Source organism: Petaurus breviceps, unplaced genomic scaffold, assembly GCF_028583685.1.
Source record: "Petaurus breviceps papuanus isolate PSGF00001 unplaced genomic scaffold, PetGlider_PUasm1.0 428, whole genome shotgun sequence".
Classification (NCBI taxonomy): Eukaryota; Metazoa; Chordata; class Mammalia; order Diprotodontia; family Petauridae; genus Petaurus; species Petaurus breviceps.
The window spans coordinates 525,524-537,992 of NW_027186331.1; the positions used below are offsets into that span (position 1 = coordinate 525,524).

Consider the following 12,469-nt stretch of genomic DNA (forward strand, 5'->3'; position numbering starts at 1 on the left):
GCCAAGCCCCAAGTCCAGCATTCTTAGCACCAAACTCTGAGTTTTCTTTAAAAATACAAACCACCTGACATTCAGTAACCGGCAGTCATTAATAAAGGCGCTAAAGCTGTAAGATCATACCCACCTGCCCACACTGTGATTAGCCATGATGTGAAAAACTTCAATTGTTTTTTGCCTCACGGTGCTGTCTGGGTCTCTCAGCAGAAGCTTCAAACTGTTCAGAAACCCTGGAAATCAGAAATCTCTTTGAGCATTCACGAGATTCAGCGTTCACATTAAAAGCTAGTAAATGAAAGAATGAACAGAAAACGAACAAGTCCTCTGGGGGCTGGAGTGCAGATCATCAGTGTGGGGCAGATGGCTCCTAAAGCTGCCTCCACAAAAAGCCTCCTGTACACATACACAGTGAATGCTGCCCCATGCCGTGTGGGTGAGGGAGCCCAGGCTCTCCGTGGCTATGCCGCTGGCACACCAGCTCAGGCAGCTTCTACCCAGCTGAAAACCCTCCCTACCATCGAGATCCACTGTCCAGGAACAAGCCCATCTAAGTAGAGAGAGGTTCACCACCCAGAGGCGGGCCACCAGATGATGAATCCTTAGACCACAGAAATCTACGAAGGAAAGAAAACCAAAAAATGGTCCTGCATCTGTTTTCACTGACTTGAAAGGCTGGCAGAAATGGTTATCAGTTAACAAAAAGAGTCATGCAGTTTGGTTTTGTTTTAAAGACTGGCTCTCTTATAGGAACTAAAGCAAAGCAAAGTGAGCAGAACCAGAACACAGTACACGGTAACAGCAACATTGTATGATGATCAACTGTGAAAGACTTAGCTACTCTAATCAATACAATGATCCAAGATAATTCCAAAGGATTCATGATTAAAGACATTATATACTCCAAACAGAGAACTGAAGAACTCTTGAGTGCAAATTGAAGTACCATTTTCTCACTTTATTTTTCTTGGTTTTTTCAATATAGTTAATATAGAATTATGTTCTGCATGATTTCACATGTAAAATTGATATTACTTTGCTCACCTTCTCAATGGCTGAGAGAGTGAAGGGAGAGAATTCGGAACTCAAATTTTTTAAACAAATGCTAAAAATAATAATTTTTTAAACAGACTAGATCTCTGTCTTGCCCCAGGCTAGAAGCTCAAAGGCTTTTCCTAGGCACTGGTGAACCTCTGTTGGCCTCCTGTGCTCAAGAAATCCACCAGCCTCTGCCTCCCTGTGAGCCCAGAAAACCAGGCAATTCTTAGACTGTCTATACGTGTTGATTTAACTGTCTGCGTGTGGAACCCTAGGCCAGCAGTGGGGGATGTGTGGCCTCAAGGCTGATGAAACTCAAGGATAGCAATACCCACATTCTCATTATAAATGCAACCTGAAACTCTGAGGGGACTGAAGCTAAATGAAAGCAGTTCAGAGTTCAGTTTGTTGGACTCCCAGAGGCGCCAGGAAATATCCTTTCACTGAAAATGTGGTCACCTCACAGGCCAGTGCATAAGCAAAAGGACTTCCATGAAAATACCTGCAAAGACTTTGATATGGCCCTCCAAATGAAACTAAGGTAAACTGAGGCACAAAGTTCCAGCACGTCCAATTTATTGGCAAGGCTAGCAATCACCAGTAAAAGGTGCCTCTCAACTCCTCCGTCAGTTAAAAGACCACAAGCCTCACTAGTCTTCAAAAGTCAAGATGTACAAGAGAACAAAGAACAGAACTTAGCAAACAGTATGACTGGATGGAAGCCATGAATGCAAGCTTAGCAACAGCCCCTCCTATCATTTTGCTGCCAGGGAAAGCTCAATGGTGGTATCCACTTGCATGGAAAATAGTCCAGACTCTTGAAGGACAGCCAGTGTTGCAGAAATAACAGACTTCCGGGAACCCATCTGCATGGCACAAGACTCATTAGCGAGGTAACAATCTCCCTTAATTGTACACGGGCAATAAGATGCATAGAGACAATGCAGTGCTTTGAATTAAGGTGATTTATGGGACAAATTAGGTCAGAGAGGAAAGCGAAACTTCTGAGACTAAACTGAGAGACAAAGAAATGTAGCTTAGGCAATGTTACATCATGTCGGGGGTGACATAGAATCAATTACAAGATGGAATTGGAATCAATTTGGTTTTCTCAAAATCTACACGTACTTTAATTTTCCATGACTTCAATGCAAAGGTGAGCACAGAGAAGGCACTGAAAAAACAGTGAGGGAACGATGTATCTGGGACAAAAAAAGAAAGAGAACAAAGACTTGTGGCCTAGAGAGAAGCCTCGCCCTGTAAATAGCGTGGACCCTTTTGTTTGCCGTCTTTCTTTTAAAAGTTTCATTGTAACCTTTCATTTTTATAATAGATGTTTCCCCATAAAGGGCCTCTCTCTCAAAGGAACTGTTCCTGAATACTTTCTTGAAGACAAGAGTCCAAAGTCACTGGTAAGAACTGAATAATTACACAAAAAATAAAACTGACTTTTATCTTTTAAGTGAAAATTTTTAATTTAACTTTTTCCAATTACAAATAATAATTAATATTGTCTTTTTTATTTTGAGTTCCAAATTATCTCTCTCCCTACCCTGCCTCCCCCCCCAAGAAGGCAAGGAATTTGACATAGGTTATACATGTGCAAAATGATGAAATCATGAAAAATATATTTCCATATTCGCCATGTTTCAAAAAGAAAAAGAAAGTTTAAAAAGTATGCTTCGATCTGCATTGAGACTTTATCAGTTCTTTCTCTGAAAATGGACAGCATTTTTCATCATGAGTCTTTCAGAATTGCCTCACATTATTGCATTGCTGAGAACAGCCAAGTCATTCCCAGTTGATCATCATACAATATTGGTGTTACTGTAGACAATGTTCTCCTGATTCTGCTCACTTCACTTTGTATCAGTCTGTGTAAATCTTTCTAGTTTTTTTCTGAAAACATCCTGCTCATCATTTCTTACAGCACAATAGTATTCCATCAACATTACATATCACAATTTGTTTGACCATTTCACAATAGATGGGCATCCTTTCCATTTCCAATTCTTTGTCACCACAAAAAGAGCTGCTATAAATATTTTTGTACATATGGGTCCTTATTCTTTTTTTAAATTTTGGGGATCCAAGCCTACTAGCAGTACTTCTAGGTCAAAGGGTATACGGTTTAATAGCCCTTTGGGCATAGTTTCAAATTCCTTTCCAGAATAGTTGGATCACTTCACAACTCCAACAACAGTGCATTAGCATTCCAATTTTTCCACATCCCTTCCAACGTTTGTCATTTTCCTTTTCTGTCATATTAGCCGAACTGATAGATATGAGGTAGTACACCAGGGTTATTTTAATTTGCATTTCTCTAATCAGTAATGATTTAGAGCCTTTTTTTCATGTGACTATAGATAGCTTTGATTTCTTCTTCTAAAAACTGCCTGTTCAAATCTTTGACCATTTATCAAATGGAGAATGACTCATATTCCTATAAATTTTAATCATTTCTCTATATTTGAGAAACACTGCCTATATCAGAGACACTTGTTATAAAAATTTTTCCCCAGTTTTCTGCTTTCTTTCTAATCTTAGCTATATTGGTTTTTATTTGTTCAAAACCTTTTTAATTTTTAATTTAATGTAATCAAAATTATCTATTTTACATTCCATAATGCTTTTTCATTTGGTCATAAATTCTTCCCTTATCCATAGATCTAACAGTTAAATAGTCCATTGCTCACCTAATTTCCTTATGATATCAACCTTTATCTCTAAATCATGTACCCATTTTGACCTTATCTCAGTACATGGTATGAAATGTTGGTCAATCCCTGTTTTCTGCCAGATTAATTTCTTGGTTTTCCCAGCAATTTTTGTTGAATAGTGAGTTCTTATGCCAAAAGTTTAGATCTTTACATTTATCAAACACTAGATCACTATGGTCATTTACTACTGTGTACTGTGTACCTAATCTATCCCACTGATCCACCGCTCTGTTTCTTAGTGCCAGATTGTGTTGATGGTTACTGCTTTGTAATACAGTTTGAGAGCTGGTATGGTTACATACCTTCCTTCATATTTTTTTCAGTTATTCCCTTGATATTCTTAACCTTTTGTTCTTTCAGATACATTTTGTTATTTTTCTACCTCTATAAAATAATTTTTTGGTAATTTGATTGGCATGGCACTGAATAAGTAAATTAATTTAGGTAGAACTGTCATTTTTACTATCTTGGCCTGGTCTACCCATGAGCAAGTAATATTTCTCCAATTGTTTAGGTCTGACTTTATTTGTGTGAAAAGTGTTTTATAACTGTGTTCATATAGTTCCTGGGTTTGTCTTGGCAGGTAGAGTCCCAAGTATTTTTATATTGTCTGTGGTTCTTTTAAAAGGAATTTTTCTCTTTTTCTGCTAGACTTTATTGGTAATATAGAGCAATACTAGTGATTTATGTGGGTTTATTTTATATCCTGCAATTTTGCTGTAGTTGTTAATTACTTCAACTAGTTTTTTTAGTTGATTCTCTAGGAGTTTATAAGTATATTATCATACCATCTGTGAAGAGTGATAATTTTGATTCCTCATTATGTATTCTAATTCCTTCAATTTCTTTTTCTCCTCTTAGTGCTATAGGTAACATTTCTAGTACAATATGGTATAATAGTGGTGGTAATGGGCATCCTTGCTTCACCCCTCATCTTACTGGGAAGGCTTCTAGCTTATCTCCATTACAGATAAAACTGATATAACTTAAGAGATCTGACATAACTAGTTACTAATTTGAGATTCATCTATGAATGAACAGTTTGCATAGTCAAATTATAATTTTTCAGAGAAAAAACGAAAATCAACACCAAATTAGAAGAACAAAAATGAGAAGATAACTGAATAAGCTCAAAAGAGCTACAACTTGATCTATTTTGACAAGTTACTATCACTGAAAAATGGGATAAATCAATAGGATATCAATATAGGCTACCACCATTTCCTCTAACAGTTCACACACACACACACACACACACACACACACGTGCGCGTGCGTGTGTATTATAAAGTAAATGCCATAATAAGGAAGATTTAAAAAACAAATCTAGAACTTCCCATAAGCAGCCAAAATGTGTTCTCCTTACAAGCAAGGCCCACTCCAGTTTGGAATATCAATGCACATGCCAAACCCTGAAGGGGAGGATAGTGAGAGTTTAGGAGAAATTCATAAAATCATGAGAAACAATAAAGAAAAAAAAAAAAACAGAAAGTGTGGCATGAGGGCCAGTGAAGCCAGACTATCCCATGAGCATTTAAAAGTGAAGTTTAAAAAGAATAGGAGAAAAATGGAACGGGGGTGGAGGGGAATGAACACATCCACAATGAACTTTTTTCTTCCCCAACGACAGAAGAGTCACTACACTTGGACACTAACATCAGAGTCATGAAAATGGTACTAAAGAAATCACAGCTGGGAAAAACAGCTAGACTGTTGACATCTCCCACCACAAAGGAGGTCCAGGATTAAAGGGACATAATTTTGAGTTGGGGATTCATTCTAAAGATATCTGAAAGCAAGAAAAATGCTGAATGATTTTAAAAAATCACTGATGCTACTAGCACCAAAAAAGGAAATGAAGGGGACATCACTGATCTACAAGCCTCCTTTCTCACCTCAACAAAGCCCTTCTGAAAATGAGCCACACACTGTTTGGGAAGCATCCTTGTGGAGAAGTGAGAATGGAACTGACAAAGCTTTCACCGACAATGCTGGGCGTCCCAAAAGTCTTGGTGCCGTTTTTGCTTGAACAGCTTAAGACGGCACTGAAACTTTCGGGATGCCTTGTATTTACAGCACAGTCAAAACAACCGATTGAAATCCGAGAATACAGGAAACCTGGAGATGATGATTCAGGAGAACTGAATCCAGCAGGCCAGTTCTCCTCCAACAAAGGGCCTCCATGCATGATGCCGTCATAAGCTCCAGAGCTGGAAGCAATCCCAGAAGCCAGCTCACACTCCTTGCCTTTTACAGATGAGGAAGCTGTGCAGACACAGGTGGGTCACACAGCTAGTAAGTGTGACAGTTTTGAACCGAAGTCTTCCTGAGTCCAAATCTAGTGCTCTATCCATTAAGCCACATTTCCTCATACAATATTCCTTAACAGATGCAACAACAGAGTTAATTTTGTTCAACAGTTCTCTCATTATCAGTAGTAAGCAAGACATAGAATACCAGGTCAAATGCTAGGTAAGGCGTTTGCCCCTGCCATAGAAAAGATCGTGCAAGCAGCCCCTAAAGGAAGATTCTCCAGATGTTTGCTGGCGGTTTTGCACCAAACTCTGGGACCTTGCTGAGCCTCCCAAACCTGACTCACAATCATTTAACCTAATAATCCACACATAAAAACTAAGTGGATGAAGAATGCCTAGCAACCAGATTATGCAATTGGACGGACAACCCCCTGAGCTGGTCTATCAGTACAGATACTACAGATGGCCACTCAACCAGCAGCAGAACTGAAGAGGAGAAAGAAAAAGCTGAAATGTGCTTGGGCAACTGTGTAGCCTTCCAGTGACTCCTGTAACACCAATATCCTTCCCTCAATACGTGTGGCTGCAAATCAGAGAATGCTATCATCTCCAAAGACCCCAAACTGCCTTTTATTTTGGGCCCAAAATCATGACCTAATGATCACTTATATTCCTACGTTTTACATGGCCACATGTCCCTTGATGATCTCTTTTATGGAGCTTTTCATACACAATTTATTTTGGGTTATAGGTGGAAGCCTACCTATTCCCACCCTACAGCATTCCATTGCTCTTTGGATAACCTGCAATTTGGGGTCTTTGGAAGTGGTGGCATTCTGTCATTTGGAGCCACGTGTGTCGATAGAAGAATACCGGTGTTATAAGTTTTTATTTTAATAAGAAGCCTGGAGTCACTGAAAGGGCCACACAGTTCCCAAAGTATATTCCAGTTTTCTCTTTCTCCTCTTCAATTCTGTCACCAGTGATGGTTCAAAGTGGTTGCCCACTGATTAGGAAAAGGCTTTAAAAAATTATGATATAGAAATAGGAATGGGTGGAGCAAATAAGATATGTGGCCTGGGAGGAATTCAGAGAAACATGGGAAAACCTGTCTGAATTGATGAGTAAAATAAGTAGACCCAAAGGAATCATATACACAATAACTGCAACAATGTAAATGTTTTCATTTACTGAAAGGAAGTTAAATTCTGAGTGACCACAAAACCCGAGGTGGTTTCAGAGGTCAGACAACAAAGCCTCACTCCCTCCTCCCAGCAGAAAAATGGGAAGTTGCTTGGGCAAAAGATGATATGCACTGGATGGAAGCTTCCCAGAGGCTCCTGGGAGCCCAGGGTGGAAGGGCTGCAGCACGCTGGAGCCCTGGGGGAGAACAGTGTTACTCAGGCCTCAGCCAGGATGGGTGGCAAACTACGCCCCCCCTCCAGGACATCTCCACTGAAATGCCAAAGCTGCAGATGACTGATGAGGAAGAACACGGCTACCAAGACATATGCTTCAATGTTTCAGGTCCTGTACTTCCCCCACCTACCCATTAAGGGCTCAGTGGGCAGCCTATAAAAAGTCCATCACCCCAAAGCCAAGCTGATTGTCCAGCGTGGATCCCCACTTTACTGTGGCTGGGAAAGGTTCAGTTACTACCCAGGGGTCCTAGAGCTAGCTAGTGTTTTAGGAGAGGTTCTGTCCCAAGCCTTCCTGACTCCAAGTCCTATGCTCTACCCACTAGGCCACCTTGCTACCTGACTCATTGCCCAGAGTCCTCTCCAAGTAGTAACAAGATGTCATAAAAGGGTTTTAGTGGAAGAAACGTGCACATGAAGTATTCAGAGACAAAACATATTCACCATGGTCAGATGGGGGAAGGAGCCCAGAACTACCCAAGGTTTAGTGCACCAATTCAGACACACATTCAAGAAGAGAAAAGTCATGTAGGTGCTAAGCTTCACATTCTGCTCCTGCTAGAAACGGGCAGCCACCCTCAAGTCCACTCATGCAGGCTTGGGGGAGAAAGGTGGGTTCTACCTGAACCAATATGGTGGGCATCGTGAGAAAATCAACGTCTGGGAGCCAGGAGCTCCACAGTGAAGAAACTGATCTGGGAACATCCTCAGGGACACAGACATGGCCAACGGGACCGGAAGGGCAGAGTAAGGGAGATTCTGCGGCCACGGTGGGATCAGGTGGGCACCTGAGCTGTCCTCCTTTGGGCACTGATCCAGAGAAGACAAGTCTTATCTTCTGTGGTTCTGAAATGGCTGGGACGCTGGCCTGTACCTGTACCTGTACCTGTGGGCAGTGTATGGCAGGCAACTGTTTGATTACAAAAAAGGTTTCGTAGACTAATGTAAGTGCTTCATAAATAATCATAATAATCCTCTGATCTGGACACTGCTTTAGTCTTCTAATTGGTCTCCTCAAATCTGTCCCCATTCTAAGCTCTCCTCCATTTAGCTGTCCTGAGAGATATGGCATACTGGCCTTCCCCTTCCCCACACTAGTCCCTCTCCAAGATCCCCTACAAACTCCTTTGTTTGGCATTCGAAGCTCTTCACGACCCAGCCCCCTCCTCCCTTTCCAGTCTTCTAACACTTTGCTCCCCACCCCCCAACTCTTCCATCCAGCCAAACTGACCTTCCTTCTTCCTGTTCCTCACACTCACTATTCCATCCCCCACCTCAGTGCCTTTGCATTGGCTGTGCCGCTCACCTGGAATATTCTCCCTCCCCACCGAGGCTCAGCTCAAACACTATCTGCTGCAGAAACCCATTCTGGGGATCCCCTTCACCCCTCCAAGTTCCTATAGCCTTCTCTTCCTCTGCAGGTATCTTTGACCACACATATTTATTTCCATGTTGCTCCCTTCTTAGACTAGGAGCTCCCTGAGGGCTGTATCCCCAGCACTGCACCATGTCTGGCCCCTAAGAAACACTTAAAAATACTTGGTAATTGATAATCAATAAATCAATAATTGTTTATTATCTAGTCAAGCAAGAGACTGCAAGTGCAGAAAGTGATTTACTGCTATTTTGGCAAAAGAGAAGTGGCCCCCAACCAACCCTGCCTCCAGAGAGGCCCCCTAGACTCCCCCTCAACCGACTCCATCTCAACAGTGGCCCCCTTGGTGCCGGGCCATGTGAGTGGCCCCCCTCGGTGCCCAGCCATGTAAGCGGCCCCGCTTGGTGCCCGGCCGTGTGAGCGGCCCCCTCAGTGCCGGGCCATGTGATCAGCCCCCCTCGGTGCCCGGCCGTGTGATCAGCCCCCCCGTGGTGCCCGGCTGTGTGAGCGGCCCCCTTGGTGCCCCGCTATGTGAGGGCATGTGATGTTCCCTGGGCCTGAGTGCCCAAAGTGCAGGCCACTTCTCCGGCTGTTGGCCAAGTCTTTGAGGAGGCCCCACTTGGAGTCTCTCCCTCGCATCTCCTAGCCACTTAACAGGTCCAATGAGCCGACATCCTTAAAGTGCTGATACAGGGCCAGCCACAGGAAGTAAGTCACAAATTCGAATAAGGAAGCGTCCCTGCTACCCCTCCAGTCCAGTCAATCCTACCTCTCCCTCCAGATCTTTAAATTAGTTATTCTTTAACCCGGGACCTGCTGTCTAACTATATACCTTCCCTAGGTTTCACCTGGATTCAAAAACTCACCTTTGCCTGTACAGCACTTTCTGCTCACATTAACTGAACTGCCCGTCCTTCTAGTCAGCCTGCCATCTTAGTTAAGGCCCTATCTGGGGTCCTAATTCTGGGCCCCCAGTTCTGGTTGTTCCCCACTGCCCCCTCCTTCTCCCACTCCAAGCTTGGGATCACGTACACATCTGATAAACATGGCCAAAGTACTTTTGTGGAAGTGATTCCCTCCAAGGCCAGGGCCAGCCCCTTGGAGAATTCTACCAGAGAGCCCCCCTCCTGCACCTCTGTGGTCTTGTCAGGGGCAGGCATGAAGACACAGTGGGCTGGTTTTATCTGGCATGCTACCTCCCAAGAGATCTCAACGGTCACAAATACTGGCCTGAATCTATGATGTGACCTTGAAGAGGGAAAAGTGTGATGCTCTACTTAAGAGTTAAGAAAAGGAACCGCCCTTGCCCAAGATGGAGAGACCCAGCTTAGGTCAGAGACTCAGACCCCTCCAGCTAGAATGAAGAGACCCATTTATGCAACAAAGACCTGTTATTTTAGCTGTCCACAGGAGCCCAAAGCCTCCACAGTCATGTAAAAAAAACCACCCCCAACCATCCGAGGCTGCATTGGGTTCTCCAGGCCAAAAACAAGAGAAGTTTAGATCCATTCCTTTGTTCTGCTGACAGCTCTGGAATCTGGCCAATACTTGCCGAGGGACCTTGACACGCTAGAGGCTTGCCCAGGTAGAAACGATGGACCAGGGGGGTTGGCTGAGAGACTGAGGTAGTTTACCCCAAAAAGAAGACTTGGGGGGGCCACAATCAGTCTTCAAGTATCTGGAAGACAACCCTGTTGTATGGGGCTCCTGAGAAAGGGACACTGGGGAGCCAGGACACAGGTTCCATAGAAGAAAGAGCTGTCAGAGCTATCAAAAATGGAGTAGGCTGCCCGGGAAGGCAGGAAGATGTTGGAGCAGAGGCAGGGCGTGCTGATACTGGGGGCTCAGAAGAGATTTCCAGTTAGTGTTCAGTCTGCGATTCTCACCCCTCCTGTCTCCCTTGGAGATGCTGGGGCCGTGCACCTCACCAGTGCGATAACAGAAGCCACCTGCTCTGTCCAGCACACTTACCTATGCTGATGGCTTGGTACACGTGTTCAGGGTCATGTACCATGTCACACAGGGCCATGAGGGCCTTCTGCCGAGTCAGCAGATCCGAGGACTGGAGCTCCTCATTCAGCTTAGGCAGGGCCCGTCGTCCGTAGGCAATGGAAACTTTGGTAGGGTCAATGTCAGGAGGCAGATACTGAGAAATCAGAGGACTCGCCATCTGTCCGGGCAAGAGGTGGGGAGGGAATCCTCCCTTTGGAGAGCAACTAACGGAAGGGCTGCCAAGCAAAAAACAACCCGTTACTCAAGGCAACAGCTGCTCTGAATGTACCTGAAAGTTAGAACCAAGAGGGACCTGGGAGTCCCAGGATACGGATTCAAGTACTGCCTCTTACACATACTGACTAGGTAGCCTCAAGCAAGTCCCCTCCATATTACTATTAACACTATTCACTTTGCATTTACTATGTATAGTTCTAGATCCTGTGTTGTCTCCCCTGATCCATGGAGGCTGACTTTCACTTCAGCACAGTGTCTGGCACATAGGAGGTCCTAAATTAGTGCTTGTGGATCAATTAATAGCTGACATGTACCCAACAGTTTCACAATTGATACAGCTGTGTAGCTGGCCCCCATTTGATCTTTACCCCAAGCCCAGGGAGACAGACAATTTATTTTTGGTTCAAAGGGGGGAACTCCAATCGTGGAAGCTCCCTCCGTCACTGCAGACCCACCCTCTCTCTTTTGGTCTGGTTGGGACCTGGGCTCTCACACCGATGGGGGCTTTCTTCTCTTCAAAGCCCTTTACTTACACTATTCCATCCAACCCTCACAACAGCATGGTTAGGAGGCCCTTATCCTCCTGACTTTACAGATGGGGAAACTGAGGCTCTGACGGGCTGCGCCCTGCCCATGTTCTCTGGACCCCCACTGCCGCCCAAGCTCCTTGAGGCTGGGTGTGATGGGTGGGTATCATCAGGCCCATTTTACAGATGAGGAGGGAAGTGACTTGTCCAAAGTCACACGTGGCAAAGCTGGGGCTCAAAGCCAAGTCCGAGTCCTCTGCTCCACAGATGCCTCAGTTTCCCTCCCTGTAAAACGAAGGGGCGGGGCCAGGCGATCTCTAAACCCTATGCTCTAGCTCGGCATTCCGGGTTCTCGCGGCGAGCCCCCTACCCTCAGTTTCCCCACCATAAGCGGAGGGGCTGAACCTAGGCGCCTGTAGACCCTCTTTTCTCGCCAGGCGCACTCGAGGGGGTCCCCGGGAGGGCCCGGGCTCGAGCCTCAGTCTCCCCGTGTGTGAGATGGGGCAGGCGCGTCCCCGAACCTGGAGCTCCGAGAGCCCCGGGGCCGCAGCCTCACCTGGGCCTCGGGGACGCGGCCCCCGCCGGACTAGGCTCCCTCCAAGGATCGACCCGTTAGCGGTGCAGTTGCTAAGGCGACCGAAGAGACTTCCGCCGCTGGGCCGGGAATCCCAGGAAGTGCACCCTCAGGTCCCGCCCCCGTCCCGCGTCGCCTAGCAACGCACAGCAAGGGCCCCCTGGAGCCCGGGACACACCTCGCGACAGCTCCCTTCCACTACGCGTGCGCCCTCCCTTTAGCTAGCCCCCGCCCCGCCAACGGAGCCCCGCGCGCCCACTGAGCAGGCGCAAGCCCAAGCACCCGCCTCCTCACTAACCCCGCCCCCAGCAGGGCTCTACGGGAGATCACTGAGCATGC

General features: G+C 45.3%; 1 protein-coding gene across 2 annotated transcripts in view; it reads right to left on the minus strand.

Annotated features, from left to right (window-relative positions):
- Nucleotides 1–12,320, minus strand: part of RSPH14 (radial spoke head 14 homolog) — a 179,959-nt gene extending 167,639 nt beyond the window's left edge. Inside the window, exons 1-3 of one of the 2 annotated variants that reach the window (XM_069100808.1) lie at nt 12,113–12,320; nt 10,772–11,028; nt 125–227 (exon numbers count right to left, since the gene is read on the minus strand). In XM_069100808.1, the coding sequence (XP_068956909.1) occupies nt 125–227; nt 10,772–10,970 (302 nt within the window). In that variant the 5' untranslated portion in view covers nt 10,971–11,028; nt 12,113–12,320. The remainder of the gene's footprint in view (nt 1–124; nt 228–10,771; nt 11,029–12,112) is intronic. The other variant, XM_069100809.1, reaches the window with a different exon arrangement.
- Between the last annotated feature and the right edge of the window lie 149 nt (nt 12,321–12,469).